General features: G+C 41.4%; 1 protein-coding gene and 1 long non-coding RNA gene across 6 annotated transcripts in view; both read left to right on the top strand.

Moving 5' to 3' along the window:
- The window catches only part of mon2 (MON2 homolog, regulator of endosome-to-Golgi trafficking), a 29,357-nt gene extending 10,479 nt beyond the window's left edge, over nucleotides 1–18,878 (top strand). Inside the window, exons 5-36 of one of the 4 annotated variants that reach the window (XM_044036319.1) lie at nucleotides 206–335; nucleotides 542–639; nucleotides 971–1,096; nucleotides 1,241–1,435; nucleotides 1,767–1,891; nucleotides 2,475–2,614; nucleotides 2,698–2,851; nucleotides 3,559–3,749; nucleotides 3,978–4,059; nucleotides 4,449–4,630; nucleotides 5,429–5,541; nucleotides 5,743–5,847; nucleotides 6,144–6,224; nucleotides 6,336–6,409; nucleotides 6,502–6,592; nucleotides 7,239–7,340; nucleotides 8,156–8,158; nucleotides 9,192–9,302; nucleotides 9,837–10,012; nucleotides 10,149–10,311; nucleotides 10,572–10,865; nucleotides 11,301–11,499; nucleotides 12,141–12,784; nucleotides 13,481–13,624; nucleotides 14,628–14,645; nucleotides 15,130–15,258; nucleotides 16,000–16,190; nucleotides 16,284–16,344; nucleotides 16,438–16,561; nucleotides 17,094–17,301; nucleotides 17,707–17,789; nucleotides 18,189–18,878. In XM_044036319.1, the coding sequence (XP_043892254.1) occupies nucleotides 206–335; nucleotides 542–639; nucleotides 971–1,096; nucleotides 1,241–1,435; nucleotides 1,767–1,891; nucleotides 2,475–2,614; nucleotides 2,698–2,851; nucleotides 3,559–3,749; nucleotides 3,978–4,059; nucleotides 4,449–4,630; nucleotides 5,429–5,541; nucleotides 5,743–5,847; nucleotides 6,144–6,224; nucleotides 6,336–6,409; nucleotides 6,502–6,592; nucleotides 7,239–7,340; nucleotides 8,156–8,158; nucleotides 9,192–9,302; nucleotides 9,837–10,012; nucleotides 10,149–10,311; nucleotides 10,572–10,865; nucleotides 11,301–11,499; nucleotides 12,141–12,784; nucleotides 13,481–13,624; nucleotides 14,628–14,645; nucleotides 15,130–15,258; nucleotides 16,000–16,190; nucleotides 16,284–16,344; nucleotides 16,438–16,561; nucleotides 17,094–17,301; nucleotides 17,707–17,789; nucleotides 18,189–18,352 (4,701 nt within the window). In that variant the 3' untranslated portion in view covers nucleotides 18,353–18,878. The remainder of the gene's footprint in view (nucleotides 1–205; nucleotides 336–541; nucleotides 640–970; nucleotides 1,097–1,240; nucleotides 1,436–1,766; nucleotides 1,892–2,474; nucleotides 2,615–2,697; nucleotides 2,852–3,558; nucleotides 3,750–3,977; nucleotides 4,060–4,448; nucleotides 4,631–5,428; nucleotides 5,542–5,742; nucleotides 5,848–6,143; nucleotides 6,225–6,335; nucleotides 6,410–6,501; nucleotides 6,593–7,238; nucleotides 7,341–8,155; nucleotides 8,159–9,191; nucleotides 9,303–9,836; nucleotides 10,013–10,148; nucleotides 10,312–10,571; nucleotides 10,866–11,300; nucleotides 11,500–12,140; nucleotides 12,785–13,480; nucleotides 13,625–14,627; nucleotides 14,646–15,129; nucleotides 15,259–15,999; nucleotides 16,191–16,283; nucleotides 16,345–16,437; nucleotides 16,562–17,093; nucleotides 17,302–17,706; nucleotides 17,790–18,188) is intronic. The other 3 variants (XM_044036320.1, XM_044036321.1, XM_044036322.1) reach the window with 3 other exon arrangements.
- A 584-nt stretch (nucleotides 18,879–19,462) lies between these two features.
- On the top strand, nucleotides 19,463–23,053 carry LOC122776130. Of its 2 annotated transcripts, none has more exons than XR_006361169.1 (2): nucleotides 19,463–20,030; nucleotides 20,636–23,053. It is a non-coding gene; the product is annotated as an uncharacterized LOC122776130 (long non-coding RNA). The 2 variants fall into 2 exon arrangements; XR_006361170.1 differs by lacking the exon at nucleotides 19,463–20,030 and adding an exon at nucleotides 20,045–20,318.
- Nucleotides 23,054–23,324: the final 271 nt, after the last annotated feature.

Consider the following 23,324-nt stretch of genomic DNA (forward strand, 5'->3'; position numbering starts at 1 on the left):
ACAAGGTCAACACGTGCCCAAATCACACCAGCAGCTTTCATATGTCCTACTCCCTTATATGTATAGATACACAGTACACCTCTGTTCCTTACTGTCTCTTTTTTTAATATAACTTGTGTGTAGCATTATAACACAGTGCCACATTAAACTTTCAACTCTCCTACTCAATAATTTTCATTTTCTTTTTCTTTTTTTTTTTGACCAGGCCATCGTGCTGTGTTTCCGTCTTCACTTCACAAAGGACAACATCACAAACAACACAGCAGCAGCCACTGTCAGGCAGGTCGTCACTGTGGTGTTTGAAAGGATGGTGGCTGAAGATGAGCGTTTCAAAGGTCAGACCGTGCTGCTGCTATTTGAGTGCTATTTTTTCTACCATTAAGATTCATGTCTTGTAGAGCATCCAGACTTTATAAGGACCACCTGTGAGTCAGTCAGCATAGAAGGAGAAAGTGGCAGTTATTTCCTTGTCTACATCAAAGTAACATCCCTTGTCTGATCTATGGTTTATGATAAACTTGTTTTACTGTTGCATTTTCAGGCATTGCGGAGCAGCCTCCTCCCGTCCAGGGAAACACCAACAGACGAACTGTTAGTACTCTGAGGCCCAGTGCTAAAGATGCATACATGCTCTTCCAGGTATGTCCATCAGGGGGCAGCAACCTTCTACACAGTGATGTCAAATAAACCCCCTTGAACAGTTATTGACAACAGAGAGAAATTTAGAATAATCCCCACAACTACAGGTTGCTGATAATATCAAAATAAGTTTACCATTGCTTTAATTTCTGCTGTTAAAGTCAATTTGTCTTAAAGAATCCTGTCATTCATTCATCACCTATGTTGCGCTGTTATGTGAAGATGCTTGTCCTCCCAGCACAGCTCAGTGATTGCACTGTTTCAACCACTGTGACGAGATTAGGACATAAGACTCTATTGTATTGAACACTGTTGTATACCCCTACTGTAGGACTTGTGCCAACTGGTCAATGCAGATGCCCCCTACTGGCTAGTGGGTATGACAGAGATGACACGGACATTTGGCCTGGAGCTGCTGGAATCTGTTCTCAATGATTTCCCTGGCGTATTCCTACAGGTATATGTAGTCGTAGTCGTGGACATGTTGTTGCAACAGATGCAAAAAACGAAAGAATTAATATTGCCCAGTGTTGAATATCCATATTAGTTGTGTGTCTCCTTTGTTTCTCACACCCACTCCCTCTCTCTGTTCCTCCTCCAGCACCAGGAGTTCAGTTTCCTGCTGAAGGAACGCGTGTGTCCACTTGTCATCAAGCTCTTCTCCCCCAACATCAAGTTTCGGCAGGGCAGCAGCAGCTCTGCTTCACCAGCACCTGTGGAGAAACCTTATTTTCCGATCTGCATGAGGCTGCTGCGTGTTGTGTCGGTCCTTATCAAGCACTTCTACAGCTTACTGGTGAGGAACTGATCCACCTAATGGTAGACTGGTCAGAACTGTTGCCTGATGGATGTATTAAGATCGAGGGATTTTCTTAAACACAACTGATACACTTAATTAATCTGGTCTGATTAGAATTGGATTAGTGCCGTTGTACTTTTGTCTTAGTTCTGCTTCAGATGCTTTAATGAGCTTAGCTCCATTTAAGGAATTTTGAATTGCAGCTGTGTGCTCGTCTTATTGCCAACATTCATCAAGACGTGTGTGAAGTTACAGAAATTTCATCAGATTTTTTTTTTTCTTGCAGTCAAAAATTTTATCTCAGTCCAATATGTGCTTGTTTTTGCAGGTGACTGAGTGTGAGATTTTCTTGTCTCTGTTGGTGAAGTTTCTGGATGGGGAGAAGCCACAGTGGCTGAGAGCAGTAGCTGTAGAATCAGTCCATAGGCTATGTGTGCAGCCACATTTACTGCGGTAAGAAATACAACTTTAATTAACTAAAACACCCATTTTATTTGATGAGTCCATGATTGGACATTTTCTTCTGTCTTTGTTAAATATTACCTCATATTCTGCTGCTGCATCAAGTGGAAAAAATAAGACTGGGGGTGTTTTGTTTTGTTGTGATGTGGGATGTGATTGTTGGTAATAATTCTAAAGTAATTCTTCACTGAGGAGCCAAATGGTGCAATATATCTGGTCCTGACAGCTAAAGGTTTTTGTAATTGCCTCATTCATTTACCTCAAGGTAATGCAACAGAGGTCAAGCTAAGCAGGGAAACAAACTTGGGTGCATCAGATCTCCGCTACATGTCATCTCAATTACAATCTTAACTTCAAGCATATATAATGTGCTGTTAATTGACTACAAGATGGTTATAAATGATTTTTCAGCAATATGACCCACATTGTTCCTGAGTGTTGGTCTATGACTCGCATGATCTGCTGATCATTTTTCCTTAGAGTGAAATGCCCTGGCACTTTTTTCAGCTGTCAAATGGCTAATCTTTTATGTTAAACCCGTCTTTAAAATATTCTGTGTTGATTTCCTTTTCAGTTCATTCTGCCAGTCATACGACATGAAGCAGCACTCCACTAAGGTATTCCGAGACATCGTCAATGCACTGGGATCCTTCATCCAGTCCCTCTTCATTGTCCCCAATGCAGGCAGCACTCCAGCTGTCAGTGCACCTGCTGGTCAGTTTACCTTTAGGTTGTTTAATTTCATTTCAATTCATTAGGTTTTTTCTCACCTTACTCCTCTCTTACCCAATGTTTAGGTGCCTCGGGCTCAGGCGTGCAGGGCACAGCACAGGGCGGCCCAGGGACAGGAGGAGTTGGTAGCAACCTGACCACCCAGGCTGCATTTGAATACCGTGGCACCTGGATCCCCCTCATGACTGTTAGCATCCAGGGCAGTGCTAAGGCTACCTAGTAAGTCCTGCTGTTACCTCACAGACTTAAATAATTGACTGATCTTATTCAATTTTCACTCGTGTATAATCCAACCTTTTGTACAAATATAAGTGACCATTGTATTGAAGAACATTGAACTTGTGCAAATTACCATCTCCATGGTGGTAATGAGTGTAAATATAACCTTACAATTAGTGATACAGAAACGCTGTACTTTTTATTTAAAGGGTTGATCACAGTAAGCAATCGAGACTTTAAACCTGCTTGAGAAGTAAAAATGCTGTTGTGAACAGTCTTTGATATGTCACAGGAAAGCAAGGTTTAAAATTCAGAAAATGTAATTTTCTGTAACAAAGAGAGGTTTCGTCTAAATTGTCTTCTCCGTCAGTAATGGAATGGCTGTTAGGCGTGAAGAGTTATAAAGCTTGAGTCCTTTATTTGTTACTTAAACACATTTATTCTACTACCAATCTTTTAATTTGAATCAAATGGATTGGCTCACTGGTGTACCTGTTACTAGGTGACCTGCCTACTTGTGTGATTCATTCGTTCGTTCAATAATGTTAAGTGTTGTAAATTGTTTGAATACTTTTGGTAAAAGATCTGTATGAAGTCTGGATACTTCAGTGTTGAGCTATCGATACACATATGTTTAGTTTTTCTTCTAACATTTTCTCACTTTAATCAGTTTATTCTTGTACACTTTGCTCTTTTTCATCCACCAGTCTAGAGATGCTGGACAAGGTCGAGCCCCCATCCATCCCAGAGGGTTATGCCATGTCTGTGGCCTTTAGCGGTCTGTTGGACCTGGTCAGGGGCATTACTTCCATGATAGAAAGAGAGCTGTCTATGGAGGAGGAGCTGGCTGCTGAATTCAGGGAGGCTCACCCAGACCAGGAGTGGCAGCCACAACCTGGTAAGAACAGGCCAGAGCCACACTGTTAGATAAGCAAGCTCTCATGAGGCAGTGAGATAAACAAAGTGGAAGAATATACATGCATACTGTTAAATAAGATGATGTAGGCTTAAAAGCAAATCATTCAGCATGATAACACATCTATTAGACCCCTGGTGGGCAATTCAGTGCTTCTATTTACTTTACCTTTTCAAATAGGATATTAATGCATTTGTTTTCCTGTCCCAGGAGCCCACCTCGTGTGGGAGGAGATGGTCAGTGCCTGTTGGTGTGGTCTACTGGCTGCACTCTCTCTGCTGTTAGATGCAAGGTAAATACGATTGCTGCCTTCTTATTAACATTTGCTCTGTGGTTAGCAGTCATTTACATTAGTGACTCAAGATGATAAAAATAGTTTTGTGTACTGTGTGTTAGTCTATACAGTAAATTCACTTTTAACACATGAAAAGACATATCTGAAATGCCGAAATGTTCTTGCACATGTTTGTTGTTATGATCTTATTTCTCTCCAAACGAAGGATCAAGTCAGCCTTGATTGAATTAGTTGAGGTGTCACAACTTAGGTTATTGTCAGTTAGATGTTGATACATGGTGAACTGTTTAATTTGTGCTTGAAAAAAAATAATACTGCAGATGTAATATAAACATAGAGAATAAATTGCTCTCTTTTCCTTTCCCTCTCGTTTTGTCCCCACTCAGCACTGATGAGACAGCGACTGAGAACATCCTGAAGGCAGAGCTGACCATGGCGTCACTGTGTGGTCGTCTAGGACTGGTGACACCCCGAGATGCCTTCATCACAGCCATCTGCAAAGCTTCTCTGCCGCCACACTATGCACTGACTGTTCTGAACAGCAACACCGCCAACTTCTCCAGCAAAGGTAATGTAGGTGCCACCTCCAAACAGCATAGATGGAGTGCTGTATAATTGGTATTGGTAGCTCTTTTTTGTGTATCACTGCAAAATAGTTTTGTTTTATTGAAATTTCAAATGATGTTTTGATATAAAGGCAGTGGATTAAGTCAGGGTTGCAGATTAAGGGATCTCTTTCCAGGTCAAACAGTTTGGGTAATAGATACCAACAGCCCAGTAATCTCTAGGGAGAAATGAAAAAAAAACTAGAACTCAGATTAGTATGCATGTCTCCTCTCATCTTTTTATGTTTGATTAATGAAATCCCTAAAATAACAGCACATGCACCTGAAAATCCCTCTCTAACCCAGAGATTGGCCTCTGGTCATGTATATTTATGTTAAATTAATGAGCACCTCTAATCTCCCATATGGTTAGATGTCTGTTAAACTGAGTTGAGCGTGTAAACTGTTGGCAGTCTGCCTCTTGCTGTTGCCCTACAGTTTTTGATTTAATCCATTACTTTTCACTGTGGCGTCTAATTAGGAACAGCGAGAAGAGTATGTCTGGGGAATGTAGACGCACAGCTTCTCTTAAGTCAGCCACCCAGACATTCGCTATTTGCATATTAGCTTGTAAGAGATAAATTTGGCAAATTGGGTCTCAACTTTGCACTGGACGTATAATTAGGAGAGGTTTTCTTGCATGTCACAAACTTGTTAGAAAACCAGTTTACATGTATTACTGGCTGTCATTGAAAGATGTGAGTCTTGTGAGACATGTGAGAGTGGAGTTGGGGTTGCTCATGCGGCTTTGTTCTTTACAGCTTACTCCATCCAGGGCCAGACTGTGCAGATTATCAGCCCCTCCAGTGAATCTCATCAGCAGGTGGTGGCTGTGGGGCAGCCACTCTCTGCCCAGCCCCAAGGCACAGTGGTGGTGAGGACACACACGCGCACACACACACAATGTGCATATGACGAAACTCTGGTTTCGGTTAACATTTAATTATTAAATTTATGGAGCAGTTTCCTACAATTTATTAGTTATTTTTGTAATATTTTTTCTGGAGAAGCGTATTAGCTCACTTCCTGATTGCTTATACAAGATGGTAATTGTAAGTGTTTGTCCCTCTTTCAGCTGACAGCAAAGAATATCCAGTGTATGCGAACCCTGTTGAACCTGGCACACTGCCATGGAGCTGTGCTGGGCACATCCTGGCAGCTGGTACTGGCTACACTGCAGGTACACTATCACCACACGCATGAATTCACACAGGAATACCACATTCTCTGTCACACTCTCACACATATACACTTCTATTTCTAATATGGCAAAATTACATTCTTGAACTGATGATCTGGAAAGAAATGATCTGCTAAAAAACCCTACTTTTACAAACAAAAAAAATATTTTTCTTTTTACAGTTTCTGTGAGAGAACCAGTTTAAATTTTGAATGTTATACTTTTATTTATGTCTTTTAAGGTAGAGAATTTGCATCACCCACCAGTATGTTAAGTTTCTCATTTGTCTCTTCCAGCATTTAGTCTGGATACTGGGGCTGAAGCCGGGGCTTGGCGGTGCCCTGAAGCCAGGCCGAGCTGTGGAGGGACCCAGTACTGTGAGTGTTTTTCTTAGACATGGTGTACTGAACATTGCACTGTTAGTTTCTCAATTGAGTGTTGACGATTGGCTAACTGGCTGTACTTTGTTGTTAATTTTACTGAAACAGGTGCTGACCACAGCAGTGATGACAGACCTGCCCGTCATCTCCAACATCCTGTCCAGACTTTTTGAGAGCTCCCAGTAAGGACCACTGTAAAAAAAGTAGAAGCATTAGCATCACTGTTACTCTGGACCTGCATTATTCAACATGCATTATTGTTTGTGTATTCTAGGTACCTAGATGATGTGTCCCTCCATCACCTGATCAATGCTCTGTGCTCACTCTCCGTGGAAGCCATGGAAATGGCTTATGGAAACAACAAGGTAAAGACTTTGTGTTTTTGGCCTGGGTGAAACTGCTCTGTGGTGTTGTGGATATTTCATAATCTTGTTTTTCTAAAATGATCTGAAGTAGAGCTGAAACAATGAATCGATTATTAATCGATTACTAAATTAATCGACAACTATTTTGATAATCGATTAATCAGTTTGAAGTTTTTTTCATGATTAAAACAGGATTTCTGATTGTTTAAGCTTCTTAAAAATTAATAATTCATTTGCTCTGGATAACAAATAAATCATTAAAAGGTCATTTTGGTTTGTGGACAAAACAAGACTTTTGAGAACATTATAATTTCCAAGTTTGCCGTACACCGATCAACATTTTTTAAGGTTTTCTGATATTTTGTGGACCAAACGATTCATCGATTCATCGAGAAAATAATCAACAGATTAATTGATTATGAACATAATCATGAGTTGCAGCTCTAATATGAAGTATTGCTTTAAATAGCTTATTGTCTAAATATTTTGTCTTGTTTTCACGACTACAGTCCTATAATGGTACTTAAAGCAGCATGTTTGTAAACTTGTACACATTAGTGCCACTACATACAGTATGTATTTATCTAGCGAGGTCAGAATGCAGGGTACTCAGTACTAACCTATTATTTTCTTGTCTTGGTTTCAGGAGCCGTCTCTCTTTGCAGTGGCCAAGCTCCTGGAGACTGGCCTAGTTAACATGGATCGCATAGAGATCCTTTGGAGGCCGTTGACTGGCCACCTACTTGAGGTAACTTTTTATAGCAAATCTTAAGTAATTTCATACTTGAAGACAGGATACAGATGATTTTCAGTAATATAATTGCTAACATTTTAAAAAGATCAAATACTCTGAGATCAAATTTTGAGTGGTAGCAGTAATTGTCACTTATATAAGATAATATATCTTTATATATATAATATATGAAAATATCCAAATAATTGCTTTTTTTCCTCTTAAACCTGTTACTCTGAACAGTGCTGGAGTTCTCATAATGACATCTTTTAAATGGAATCTGAAGCAGATGAGCCCCAAAGAACCAAATAACTAAAACTTTTAGATGTACTATATTGATCCCAGACTGGGAGTTTTACAGTTAAATCAAGGAGACCCAAACAGTTGAACAAGCTAGTGAAAGTTGGTTCTTGATTCAAATCAGAGCAAACTTCCAGAGTATATAATGTTTCATTTGTACCTACATGTTGGTGATGGTTTGACTTTAATAATATGTACAACTGTCTTTTTGGTGCCCTGGTACAAACAGCAGTTACCGATACTGCACTCTGTATTAGGGATGCACAATATCAGTATTGGCAGATATTGGCTTTTTAATGTATTATCCAATATTGGTAAAGACACCAAGATCTGCCGATATGACTAATGACTATTTTACGATATTGTGCATCCCTACTCTGTATTTGTGGGCAGTCTTGTCTTCCTATCCTTATTTAAACGGGTTCTCCTTTTATATCCTATATGTGTGTGTAATGTGTATCACTGGGGTTTCCCTTCATATTTTCTTTGTCTGTCTCCCCCTCTCTTTTGCAATCCTGTCGGTTTTGCAGAAGGTAAGTTCAGATGTCTTAATCACTGGCTTTCTTATCTCTTTCTTTATTCAAGTTGTTGTCCCTCTCTTGCAAACTGGCAACATGTTGGAGTTGGAGAAGGCCGCTGTGTCAAAATGTGTCCACAGCGCTCTGCTATCAGTGTTTGATTCTTGTGTTCTTGTGCACAATTAGCAATGTGACGTTTGATGTGATTTGTCACAGAGTCATAATCTAAAGCTGCACCTGCAAAGTCTACTTTATGCTTCCTCTCGTCTGTGGCAGTCTTGTTAAAAATCACTTCAGCAGTGTTGCAATAAAATCACCAGATGACGATTATGACAAGGATTTAGATTAAAATCAGAATGGTTAATACACACTGACGATCTCTTTCCTGAATGAGAACAGATACAGTATCTACTTTGCACTTCGTCTTTGTGCTTGCAAGCAATGCATTTGTTTCACCTCTCAGCCTTTTTAAGATCTGAATATCATAATATTGATTCAGGGTTCAAAAGGCTTATTTGTGCACACACAGTTACAATCCAAGTGCCTAGGAATGTTTGTGCTGGCCTCTTGAGTAAGCACTGTAAGAAACACAATAAATAATAATGAAACAAAGAAAAAAAAAAGGAAATCTGTACACATAATAAAAAGTGCAATTAAATACTGTAATAATACTGTAAGTATATTACATATTCCACAGCTGTATTGCTATTAGACATTACATCGCACTTATCAGCCTAACTTATGATGAGTTATGATTGCAGCTAAAGTATTAACTATATACTGAGATTGTTATTTTGCACCACATCAGTCAACCTTCTTCCTGCTGAGCCTAGCCTTTCTGTGCAAATGTATAGAAGCAGTCATGATTACATGGTCTGTCACAACATATGTTGTTATCACAGGGGATCCTGGTCTCTATCCCACAGTCTGTGGTTGGTTTATTTCACCCATTTGTTACATACACATCCACCCAATCACTACTCTACATAATAGTATTTCTGTTATCCCTTGCATGTGTATGCATTTGTGTGTGTGATTTGTTCTGCAGGTCTGCCAGCATCCAAACTCCAGGATGAGAGAGTGGGGAGCTGAGGCATTGACTGCTCTCATCAAAGCCGGATTGGCCTTCAAACATGACCCTCCACTGGCCCAGAATCAGGTTGGTAACACCATAAATGTATGTACTGAAAAAAAAAAAATTTATATATAATATTTTCCATTGCTTCCAATTTCATATATTCAGGAAGTAATATATGAAATAGCCAATAGGGGGCGACAACTGTGGTTGCAAATATAATTGTATAAATGGAACACTTGCTTGGATTTATAACATCAGTAAACATTGAACTCTTCTATAAAACATGATGTGAATTTTATAAATTATGTTCCCATTTAAGAGGAAAATAGATGGATTATAGATAAAGTGTGGCATATGAGTGGACACTGGCTGCTCTGAATTTCATGCTGCCAACCCTCAAAATGGCACCAGCCAAATTGTGAATCTTGAGACTTCAAAACAGGAGTTTGTGATGTCACAGCTGGTTGCCAGTTGCTCCAAACCATTGTCAAATTATTTGCACCTATTTTTAATAGTTTTAGTGCTACGTATAAACACTTTGTAGTGTTGTATTACCACAGTTTACAAAAATATGCGTTCATTACTGTTTATTACTGTTTCCGTCTTATTCTCCAGCGGCTGCAGCTTCTGTTGCTGAACCCCTTGAAAGAGTTGTCCAATGTCCTGCACGCCGACATTCGTCAGAAACAGCTGGAGAGTGTCCTGCAGATCCTCCAGAGTCAGGGTGACAGCCTGGGACCCGGCTGGCCTCTTGTGTTGGGTGTAATTGGAGCCATCCGCAATGATCAAGGGTGAGAACATGAACAAAGCGGGTCAGATATTTGCTTATTTTAACATCCCTTTAATTGCTCTTGTTCTATACTAAATGCAAAGGTCCATGAAACCTAACCCAGCTTAAGTGTGTTGTCTCATTTTATTGTCCTTCAGCGAGTCACTGATCCGAACAGCCTTCCAGTGCCTGCAGTTGGTAGTGACAGACTTTCTGCCCACCATGCCTTGCACATGCCTCCAGATTGTAGTGGATGTGGCCGGCAGCTTTGGCCTGCAGAACCAGGAGCTCAACATCAGCCTCACCTCCATCGGCCTACTGGTGAGATAACTGTGTATTGTTGTGGCCTGTGAGCAATGTGACTTACCTGTGTATTTAGAGTGAGTGACCATAAACATGTAAAACATAAGATCTTATTTAACTGTAGGTATTGTTTTTATTTCTTATATTTGACATTTTATAGATACCATACATTGAGAACATCTGAGTGCATCAGAAATTGTATGATTATGACATTTTAACAACCCTCTTCTTCAAAGCATGCCACTTCATTCCACACCCTCTTCCCCTTTTACCCACAGTGGAACATTTCGGACTACTTCTTTCAAAGAGGTGAAGCCATCACACAGGAGTTAGAAAAGGAGGAAGAAGCTCTACAGAAACAGGCCCGGGAGAAAGGAGAGAAACTGAACAGACCATTCCACCCTGCCCCTCCCTTTGACTGCCTGTGGTTGTGCCTTTATGCCAAGCTGGGCGAGCTGTGTGTTGATCCACGGCCCGCTGTGCGAAAAAGTGCTGGACAGACATTGTTTTCCACTATTGCCGCTCACGGGACCCTGCTGCAACAGCCAACGTGGCATATTGTAGTCTGGAAGGTAGCACGCAGTTTTTATTCATATATGATTTGATTTTGTTGGAGGAGGTCAGGATCTATGTTAGATATAAAAGCAAAAAAAGCATGTTCACTCATTTTCTGTAATATGTGAAATGACAGACAATACTACTATAAATCTGTACCTTTTAAAATTGTTTTGAGATTGATCGAGGCCACACAGTGGAGCATGTGGCTAGCACTGCTGCCTCACAGCAAGAAGGTTGCTGGTTTATGTCCTGGTCCAGGCCTTTCTATGTGGAGATGATATGTTCTCCCTGTGTGTGCATGGGATTTATCAGGGTTTCCTCCCACATGTCCAAAAGCATGCTGAGGTTAATTAAACACTCTAAATTGCCCATAGGTGTGAATGATCTGAACATGTTTTCTTTGAAGATCTATTGTGCTGCAGATTTCACTTTTTCGGTGTCACCACTAGGTGCTTTTCCATCTGCTCAACTGCGTGAGGACGTCGTCCACCACCGCGGACAAGGAGAAGATTGAGTCCGGGGGCGGGAACATCCTCATCCATCACTCGCGTGACACAGCGGAAAAACAGTGGGCAGAGACGTGGGTGCTGACGCTAGCTGGGGTGGCACGCATTTTCAATACAAGGCGATATCTACTCCAGCAATTAGGTGAGACACTGTAGACTTCAATGATGTTTAACCACAGCCACTGATACTGTTGCACATGAGGTAGACTATGACATAATAGTAAACAAATAGAATTACATGTTTTAATGTATTCATGAAACTATGCCGAGTGTTTAACAAGTCCAGAAACAACCTGGCTGTTTGTACTGGTGTATTAACACCTATTTAGTCACTATAACATCATGCGGACAGGATTAATATTGCAGGGAGGTAGCAATGATAGAACTTCAGGCTCTCATTAATTACTCCCATCTCCCTGAACAGCATTTTAGCCAGTGCAAGATTACAACAGGTGATTCATTACCAGCACATTTCTAGCCCACTATGCATAATGTCACTGAAGGGAGTAGGGAAACATCCTACATGCAACTTAGGTAATATAAATAACGCGCTGGCAATAAAATATCCATGTATCGGTCTCCTAGTGTGATTGTAAATGAGTCTCATTTTCATACATACTCATTTGCACACTCTTTGTTCTTTCTGGTCTCTTAGTCTTTTAGTCCGGTCGTGTAGCTTGGAAACCTCAGATTTCAATGTGCTAATTGTCCCACTTACTTTACAGCTGTCACCTTTCATCGTCTCATTGTCCTGTTTTGTTTTGTTCTGCTGTCTGTCTGCAGGTGATTTCTTTGAGGCCTGGGAGGTGCTGCTGAACCACATTCAGTCAGCTGCTCTTAGCAAAAACAACGAGGTCTCCCTCGCTGCGCTCAAGAGCTTTCAAGAGATCCTACAGATCGTTACACCTGTGAAAGACTCGGACAAACCAGGGGACGCGCTCGCTGCTATGGGTGTCCCCCCAGTGCTCATCGACCCTCTCTCAGCGTCTGGTCCCGGCAGACCTTTGGTGCGTTCAGATTCACTAGTCGAGCGTCTGACGCGATACAACGGCGCTGAACTGCAGGCCCCTCCCCCGGGGGAGGAGTCAGCCTTAGAGGACTCAGCATTGTGGTGGTCAGCATGGAACACCTGGTATAGAACAGGAATTGACTGCACAAAGCCGCCTAGTGGCCCAACAGATAAGTTCTCCTTTATCCCGAGCCAGCCCTTCCTCACAGCGTTGATCCAGATTTTCCCAGCGCTCTACCAGCACATCAAGGCCAACTTCAGCATGGATGATCTGAAGAAGCTGGGGGTCATTCTTCATGGAGCGGTGTCTGTGCCCATCAGCAGTGATGCCTCACCTTTTATCCTCCCCTCCTACACTGAGGCAGTTCTCACCAGCCTACAGGAAGCTGTACTCACAGCCCTTGATGTGTTGCAGAAGGTGGGCAAAAAGCCTTTTATATATTTAGTACACTATCAAAAATGGCATTAAGATGAGTCCAGTGAGGTATCTCTGTGGCCTAGGGAACTAAGACACATTCCACAATATGTCAGCTATGTTTAACTTCAGTTTCACATTTATTTCCCAGTTAACAATTAAACAGAAAAGCAGCAGATTCTCCAGCCTGGGAGGGTGGATCTTGGAATATCGCGGAAAACAGTCCATTATCATTTTCTCTGTAAAATAATAGCCTATCAATGTTGCTGGGATTTTTTTCACTTGATAATAACAATACTTTTTATTTGTATAATGTTTTTCATATATGCTCACAAGCAATAGAATAAAAAATACAGGTAAAAATACACAATTAGACATACAAATATACAACATGAATTACAAATTAAATAAATTTATGTTCCACTGGGACGGGGCAGCGAGAGAATATCTCTGTCGCACCAGGACCAGTGCTTCCATTTGACCATTAATATAATTATATAAGCTTTAGCTTGTAGCTATAATTGAGCCATTGAATTGCAGTTGCGACTCCATAACATGTCTTTATAAAATACAAACCTCTTATGTTGCAGTTTCCATTTTCTGTTAACCTGGCCCACGAGTCGTTGTATCAGTGTTTTAAATTATTCAGTACGCAGTCATGTGGTGGATGTCAGCAGTGTTCATTCCTCCCTGCTGCAGGCCATCTGTGTGGGCCCTGAGAACCTGCAGGTCATGTACCCTGCCATCTTTGAACAGCTGCTACTCTTCGTGGAGTTCTCCTGCAAGCCGCCTCAGTACGGCAGGATGGAAACCAAACACGTGGCCAATGCCAAATACAACCAGGTAAGGGGGGGGGGCATAGACGTGGGCTGTTAACAACTTGGTTTTCATTTCATAGATTTCTTTTTACAGTTTGTTTCATTGAAGTGTTGGATGGTGTACTGTGTTTGTTGCCATTCTAAACAATGTCATCCATTTTCTTTGATGTACATGAAGCACCGCTCCCACCCTCCGGTTGTCTGTCTAGCCCTTACAAAGCCTCTTATCATGACCCTCCATGAGATTGACGGGTTTGTCTCAACCCCCATTAGCTGCCCTGGGCAGTAACTTCCTCATATTCCTTCCCATATTCTTCATCTGGCTGGCAACGTGCCAGAGAAATGTCTCTGCTTTACAGCTAAAAAAAAAAGAAAAAAACAGTTTTAATTTGAAGGAAATCAGTGACGCCGCTCAAATTAGGTTTAGAAAAGCAAACATTCTAAATTACAGGAGTGATTTTGACAACGTTGTTCTGATATCGGTGTCTGCTTTGTGTTGCTATGTGCTCTGCCTTTGGGGGGAATTTTGAGTTGTCTTCATCTCACTGGCAGGCTGGAGCAGTCATGCTGAGAACTATGATTACGACATACATGACAAATCCCAATTGTCAGTCTCGCATGCTGGGGCCCAGATTCAACCTCACGTACTGGACATTTTTGTTGATCTGCATCTGCTTCGATTGTTAAGTGAGAAAGAAAGAAACAAATTCCTAGTTGACAAAATACGCATCATACTTGTATGTGTGTGTTTACAACCTCTTTGCATGAAATCCATTTGTTGCCAGATCGTCTCAAATGTCCTTGGTGCGAGGAGTGAGTGTATTGGAATAATCTCCACCAAGGAGGTTATGTTTGTGGCCACCATTGTCTGTCTGTGAGCAGCATAACTCAAAAAAGCAAAGGATGGGGTTTGGCTTTAGTCAAACGTGCCACTGCAAATTTAATGATTTTTTTAAAAAAAACATCAGATTAATTGCAATCTTCTCTCATTCTGTTTCTTGGAACTACTCACTGGATAACCATTTTAGATCCAGCTGTTTGCACCGGTGAGTTTCATGTTCTACTTCAGCCCCCTGTATAGTTGTACTAAACTGTGATGACCTACCCTCTGAGGTAGTGGTAGGCTGTCATTTGTCATCTACATCTCTCACCCACTCCCGCCTCCCTGCTTAACTGGTGGTTATGCCTCTTTTGTGCACAGTGCCTGTGCAGCTCCATTTTCAGTTGATTTGTCTTTGTGGTGATGTTCAAATCCTTATGTCTGGTTTTGATTTATATTTCTTCAAGAGAAGACACACTTTGTAGTATCAAGCTTTTTGTTTGGATGCAATCTACTCATAAGCCTCGCACAACCTAATGCAGACTAATGATTGCAGTAACTTGAATTGAATGTTTTTTTGGTTTTTTTGTACAAAGTGTGCCTTCCAAAACTGCTTTCAATGTGGCTCTGCCCTAAAAGTATGGATAGATAATAGTTGTAATGGTTTTCGTTGGCTAATGTCACTTCCTCTTGTGTAAATCGGCTTGCAGGCAGAGTGGGTTGCCTTAAACTACGTGCCCTTTGCTGAGCGCTCTTTGGAGGTAGTGGTGGACCTGTACCACAAAACGGCGTGCCACAAAGCTGTCATCAATGAGAAAGTTCTGCAGAACGTCATCAAGGTATGTTTTATTAAGCGGGAATGTTCGGTTTCAGGGTTGGACAGATTGACAGTGCCATTGTCTCTCATGAACTGAGTGAACGTCATTAATCTCTTCTTAGTTTCCCCAGTTATAAAACGCCTAACATGATCAATAAAGCATAACCAAAATGTGAACAAATCATCACATTTAGTTTGAATTATTTTTGCTCTCAGCCTCTGACCTGACAGCAATCATCACAGATGTGCCTAATGAGTTTATGAGATATTTTCAAATCTGTCTAATTCAGTCTGTAAAAATAAAAACTAAAGTTTTTGTTCAGGTGACGCTCAGTCTTCCCCCGATTGATTCCGTTCCTGACACCTGCATTCAAACGCTCTTTTCCCACAGTTTATTTATACAAAAACCCTAACTAAGGAGAATTAATTTGCCTTGTGTGTCTATTGGGACGGTTTCTACATGGAAAAACTCCCAGCCTTGGGGAACCCAGCTGTTCTCTGAAAAGAAGACTTGTTTAGAGTGACATTTTTTTGTAACATAAAAACTTGAACTTTGCCCGTTGTTTAAATGCCTTCAAATACTGCTTTTAATGTTAACTCGATTGATTCTAGTGTCTCTACATTTCAGTATAAAATAGAAGGTGAATAATGTTCAGGCTTACTCAAATGTGTTTTATAGATTTAACCCTGAGGTCCTGCTCTGTGATTTAGCCTCATGTGGTATCATTTTCCCTCTTCTCTTCTTTATCAATTCATTCTCAAGACGTTAAGAATGCCGTTGGGTTTGAAGTATGCCTGTCCATCAGAGACCACCTGGAAGCTCGCTGTTTCGTCCCTGCTCAAAGTGCTGCTGATCGGGTTGCCCGTGGCACGTCAGCACGCCTCATCTGGGAAGTTTGACACTATGTGGCCGGAGCTGGCCAATGCCTTTGACGATTTTCTTTTTACCAAAAGGTACACATTTAAACATTAAGTCTGCATGTCTGTCTGTGTTAGGCATTTCTAAGCAGCAGGCGGCTCACTGTGTTGGTTGTTCTGCCTTTATAGCACACCTCCAGATAACCTTTCTATCCAGGAATTTCAGAAGAATGAAGCCATTGATGTAGAGGTACGTACTTGTTCTCAACAACAATCCGTATGTCAGCATGGTTGTGATGGATTTGCCCGCCTTGACTGTGAGATTATGTCTTCTTCCATTTAGGTAGTCCAGCTGATCAGCACGGAGATTTTACCCTTTGCCAATTTCATTCCCAAAGACTTTGTCGGCCAGATCATGACTATGCTCAACAAAGGTTCCATTCACTCGCAGTCTCCCTCGTTCACAGGTAATCTGTGACTTTGTTGACTTAGGTTATAACAGCTGTGTTGTTTACATATATTCTACCATTAATTGGTGGCAAAGGGCTGGCTAAAAATTCAGTTGGAGAAGAAATCCAGAAATCCCTGTGGTTAAAATTGCAACAATGGCTTCTGACTTGGTGCAACTGTCCTCTGCTGGCCCCACTTCTCCCTCCCTCTTTAGCCAGAGCCACCTGGAAGCTTGAAATGTATCTGTATCTGTTAACCACATTTTCAAAGATTTGGTAAAAGAAAATGGGCTTTTATCTGTGTTTCCATCAACTGCCGCAAAGCAAATATTGGGAATCAGTCCACCAAGCAGTAGGACACACGAGGATAACAAGACAATGCACTCATTCACATCTACTTCATGTTGATGCGTCAACTTTTCCACCTCCCTCAAATGTAAAAGCTTTATTGTGATATTTCACAATATTTTTGTACCATTCAGTCGTTTTTCACACTTAAAGCACATGAAAACAGTTCTGATGGTCTCTGTAAATGTTTTCTGCTCGACAGAGGCAGAGATTGATGTGCGGATGAGGGAAGAGTTTTCCAAAGTGTGCTTTGAGACACTGTTGCAGTTTTCCTTCAGCAACAAGGTCTCCACCCCGCAGGAGGGCTACATCTCTCGCATGGCACTTTCTGTGCTCCTGAAGAGGTCCCAGGACGTCCTCCGGCGCTACGTAGAGGATGAGAGGTTGAGTGGACGCTGCCCCCTGCCCAGGTACACCTGACTGCTAGCGCTATGTAAACCCCGCTTTATTAATTTATCCATCATTGTTATCCAAAAAAGTAGCAACTGGACATGACATGTTTCTCCTCTCATCCAAGAGGCTTCCTCAGTTCCAAGTGGTAACATAAAACCACTTACCCAGTTCAACACGCTGCTCCTTAGTGTCGGGTGTAACTCTTTACTCTAAGAGACAATGGAAGTAAAATGATGCCCATGGGGAAATTGCACCATTAGTGCTGAAAATGACATCATTAGAATGTGAACAGTAAATGAAAAGTTAGTGACGTCCATGCAACCTATATGACAAAAACATGCCCTGAGAGCACACAACTAAAAATCTGTACACGCTGTCTTTGAAACTGATGAAGATATTTGTATTTTTTATTTTTATTTCAGGCAACAAGTGACAGAGATTATCTTTGTCTTGAAAGCTATCAGCACTTTGATGGACTCGCTTAAAAAGACACAGCCAGAAAATGGTGAGTATTCAAAGTGTGTCAAGGATTAATAAGGAATCGCAGAAAGGACACGCAGTGAAAACACGTGTGATAATGATGTGGAATAATACCATCGTATCGTATCATCTACTCATTTCAGATAAATGTGTCAGAGAACAGTTGGGGACCAATGTGTCCGCATTCATACTTATCTCCAATCTGGGTAGAACTGTTTATGTTTTCAGCAAGGTCAATTACGAGGAGTGAACAAAACTCATTTGCAAATGCCTGTGGGAATTTTATAAAGGAAATGATTTCTTTGATTGCCTTCTGCCACAGTTTATATTCTCTTTCTTCGTCTCCTTCCCCCCCACCCCACCCCATGCCCACTTTTATCTTGTCATTCTCTTGTTCTGTTCTTCTTTTGCTGTCCTCTTGCAGTGGATGGCAACACTTGGGCTCAGGTGATCGCCCTGTATCCCACGCTGGTCGAGTGTATTACATGTTCCTCATCCGAAGTGAGCTCCGCTCTGAAAGAGGCCCTCGGGCCCTTTAAAGACTTTATGCAGCCGCCTGTCTCCAGAGTCCAGAATGGAGAGTCCTGACCAGGCTGCCACTGAGCTCTTTGTGTTTTGTTTTTTATTATGAAGAAGTCTTTGAATGTGTCTTCTCGACCCATGTGCTTTTCAAGTGCACAGACATAAACTCAACGTGAGACCCATTTACGGTGACATGAAGATCCAAGGCCTGCCGAGGTCACGTCAACAACCCTGCCCTTCATACGAATCATCGTATGCTTCTCATGTGAGCTGAAAGCGCCTTCGCCCCTTCCACTCTCATACAGACTGGCTGCATTCTTGTGTTAACCACAAAGATTAAAAAAAAAAAGAAAGAAGAAGAATTTGATGTGTTGCCTCTGGGTGTGTGGTGATGTTGATTTAAAAAAAAATAAAAAAAAGAGACATCTTGATTGATCTTAAAAATAAATAGACTTTTGCAACATTTTCAACAGTGAGGATTTTATGCAAGAAAAAACAAATCTTACTGTAACATTCCATGTCACCCTTAGCCAGCCATCTGAGAAGGGATGTACTTGTCTGTATAAAATAAATGGAACAATTGTACAATTAGCGTGAGTGTGCTCCGAGTGTGCTCTATTACAGTATGTGCCAGGTCTCATAGCATGCCACACCACAAGTGAATGTATAAAGATAATATATTTATTACAAATTTCAATCTTCTCCCTAATATTTTTCAACATTTATGGTGTCCTTTTGTTTATAAATGATATAATCATGAAACCCAAATAGTAAAACAACAGTGGTTCATCTGAGAAAACAAGAGGAAAAATTAAAAAGAAATACAACATTAAAAAAACATGACAGCAGTTGAATAAGGCCTGCTTTCACACACCATACCCCATATTTGTTCTCACGCGTGTTTTTGTGCCAACACATATCAGTCAAAAACTCATGACACAACCCATGATTGCAAAGGCTCTCAATCACAGGATATAGCATCACACGTGTGGGACGCACAGATTTTTCTGACTCTAAACATGGCTAAAGGCGTGACAGGATTTAATGTGAGAACAAGAAACAAAGCATTTTACATACAGTATATTTTATTAAGTTTTATGTCATGTTGCTTTTAAAAAAGCAGCTTAATATATTACAAAATTACTGAAAGTAAAATGTATTATTCTGTATTTTAATTTTAATTTTAGACATTTACGTACCTAAAGTTCCAACATGTAACGTTGAGGAGAGTTTATTGGCAGAAAATCTAGCTTGTATTGGAGTATTAGCACTTCAAAAACAAATCCTTTGGTTTTCATAACCTTGGAATAAATCTTTAAAATGTGCTTTACGCAAGGGCCTTGCTTCACGGAGGCCGCCAACTTGAGCAGCCATGTTTTCTACAGAGGCCCGAACAGACAAACAAGCCAAATTTAAGCCTTGCTATCCCTTTGCCGTTTCCAGTACAGCTCAGCTAGTGACAGCCAAAATGGAAATGAGCCAAAATGGCTGCTGTGGAAAGAACGCATTATCTGGCGACGCTCAGTGGGTTCGGGCTCCCTATGTTGAGAATCACTGCTATAGTAGGTCATATGAGGGGAGAGGGTTGCTCTACTGAAGAAAGGGAGGAGGAGGCGGGCTAAGAGCAGGTCTTCTTGGGCGGGGTTTCCCCTCTTATTTCAAGTCCGCACAGTAGAGGAGTGAAACGGGAGCGAGGACGGAGAGAAGCAGCGGCTGACTCTACTGGAATGTCGCGGCAAAGGAGGTAGTGAATTTCTTCACCTTTACTCGTCTACACATACATTCTCTGTATGTATATATTTTAAAAAATAACTATAATAATAATAACCCACCCCCTCACCCCCGTCGCCCTCCCGCGTTCGCGTGCGGTCTCTCGCTGATTCGGACCACGCACTGGCTGAGGTAGTAGTTTGTGCTGTTGGTTGGGTTGTGACTCTGCCCGCAATGGAGATGACTGCGCAAGCTACTGCCTTGCCAGTGCTGGTGTCTGCGCTGCAGCCGAGGAGAGGAGCTGTTCACACGGTCTGTTCAGGTAACACACACCACTGGGCTTGTCTAGCTACTATTTTTGTGTATTCATTTTTGTACTGATAATCTACGGTGTTGTATTTTGAAGTTGTGCGGCCACTGGGAACTGTCTCGTGTGGCTGCTTTGTTGCGTTGTGATGTGCACAACTGTCTCAGAGCCTCTGTATCATGTGTCATCCAATAAAACACTGAGTGGCCGTGGAGGAGAAAAGACACTTTGTTGTTTTCAGTTGTGTATAGTAAAATTCATACATATGCGTATGTGTATGTTATACATTGGTCCCATGAAGCCTTTTTAATATATATATATTTCTCTTGCAGGATGAAGGAGGAGTCTTGCATGTGCCAGGTCTAATAATTTGGTGTGTACAGGAAAAAGTCGATATCCAGTGTGGATTTGCATAGTTTTTGACCACCCCGAGCACAGTGGGCTGTGCAGAAAGCATGTAGGTCAACTGTGCTGTTGCTATGAGGGGAGGAGTGACGTGGCTCCTGCTGCCCACAGAGGTATCCTACTAAATATCGGGTCTGATACACACACACACACACACACACACACACACACTGGCTTTATGGCTCTCCTCTGACTTCCTTTGTTGATAATGCTGCATACATTCAGACACCGAGGTGGAGAGCACATGCTCCTCCTGCATCCAAACGCCTCGTCCGTGCTGAGTTTGGAGTGTGAATGTGTGTCAATGCTGTTCACCTAATTATCTGATCATCATTATTATTATTATTATTGTTATTTTTATTATCATTATGCCAAACGTGGACACTGAGACTCAGAAATGTTACACGCCGCATGACTGAACCTCCACAGCTGTGGTGTTGGTGATGAGGCTCATGCATTGTTGTGAGTTAACCTCTGAAATCCTCTCTCCACTGCTCAACAGCAGCTGGCTGCTCTGTTTTACACTATTATGGCCAGTCAAGGGTTTCATGATGGGGTGGCAACTGTAACGCATTATGGGCTTTGATTGGCTGTCGGTGCCAGCCAGCGTTAGGCTGATGAAAGGCTGCAGACTCATGTTCAGACCCCCAGCCCGGATGAGAGCGCGTCGCTTGCTGAGTGACTGGCTGACGATTTAATCCTGTATTTGACCTTCCAAGGATACTCCCGTTAAATATTTATGACTTCACACTTGACAGCACGTTAGGCAGAGTTCAGTCTGAGCCATGATTCTGTCCACAAGCGATTGTCCCGGTGTTACACAATAAATTCTACTCCGGCTACTCACTGTAGCGGAAGGCGTAGGTTGAAAGGAGTGAGTTGTTCTTGTTTGCAGAAGCAGCTGACTGGTAAACAAACCACAGAGAGGACTTTTTAGTGATATCGTCAAGTCTGTTCAGGTCTGTTTTAAATCTATTCAAATGTGTGGTAAGAAAGACGCATTACCCGGCCGATGGAGCAGCAAGCAGAGCAGAGGTAGCTCACATCCTCCTCATCCATCTTGTGTCAAAGGTCTTATTTGAGCCGAGCCACAGATAAATCATTCTTGAAGCAGCCAAAGCCCCAGAGCAGTAAATTAGAGCCCTCTGTGGAAAAATATGTCCACTCATGTGGGCATCACATCTGCTCTGAGGCAGCCGCACCTTCACCAGGACAGATACACCTGTGTGTGTGTGTGTGTCTCCGGAGAATAAAACACCACAATTTAACATCAAATATGAAAGTAAACACTAGTGGCTGACAATGATTTTCATTATTGATGAATATGCCAATGGCTTAATGATTTAATTGATACAGAATGATTGTGCCTCCATCCACAAGCCACTGAGCGATGGACTAGATTAGGACTAGATTAGATTCCTTTATTGTCACTGTACCATGAGATGTTATTTTGGAACAGTCAACATCAGCAGATGCTGAGTTTAAGGTTTAAGATAAATACAATATAATGTAGATACTATGCACTCTATAAATACTATAAAACCTTCACAATTGCTATATCTCAACCCCACAGAGCACCTATGTAAGATTTAGGACTAACTCTTTAACATCGCTTTAATCAAAGTACCAAATTGTGGATTATTTTTGAGAAGAATAGTAGTTTCCATTGCTTTATTCGAGACCACAGACTTTATAAGAATAAGTAAAAATGTCCCAGAATCAGTTCTGTGAGCAGAAAGACACTTAATGCTAGTCTTTGTTTTACTTCTTCACACGTCTGTGGTTTTTTGACATGGAATTCTTCTACAACTGTTATAATTAGTCATTTATCCTTTTTGTTTCCAAGCAAAATCAATCAATCAATCAATCAATGTTGGCCTCAGCTCTCCCATGATGCACTGCGATAACACAGCGCCACCCTTACAAGTAAAAAAAAAGAGATGAGCGTCTTGTGGCGAGCCCACTCAGCATCTCCCACAGATCTCTCCTCAGGTCGGGTGGGAGTGTTGCAACCATGGAAAAAACAAGCCGCCACCTACAGGAACGACTGAATCATCACTGTCATCGTCCAATCTGAACCGCACACACACACACACATACACGCACGCACAGAGGGAGGGAGGGGTGTTGTGCCAGATCAGGACACACACAGTCCTGGCCTTTGGGGACCAGATGTCCCTTCAGCCCCTGTAGAGGATCCCGGGTGTGAGACTCCTACAATAACATAACAATATGCTCCTCTGAGTATGTGTTAAGGAATGTAGGATTGTGTGTTTATGTGTTTTACATATGTAAAACCTAATCTGTTCATGGGATTATAAGAATAAAAGTCATTATTCACAGTTGTAGATGTTTCTTGTCTTTCTTTGCAGTTATTCCTCAGAGAGTTTTTTTTTTTACCTTCCATCCAACGTGTTTTAAGTTAAAAACCACATACGGTCTTAATCAAGACATAAGAAGTCAGCATATGACAAAAATAACAACATATATACAGATAGAGGATAAATGAATCTATTTCACAGTATTAATGTAAATAATACGTTGTTATTCACGTTCAGTTTAGTTCTAAATCATATTTTCAAGATAAGAGTCACAAAGTGGTGATGTTGGGGATAA

Source organism: Solea senegalensis, linkage group LG10 (genome assembly GCF_019176455.1).
Source record: "Solea senegalensis isolate Sse05_10M linkage group LG10, IFAPA_SoseM_1, whole genome shotgun sequence".
Classification (NCBI taxonomy): domain Eukaryota; kingdom Metazoa; phylum Chordata; class Actinopteri; order Pleuronectiformes; family Soleidae; genus Solea; species Solea senegalensis.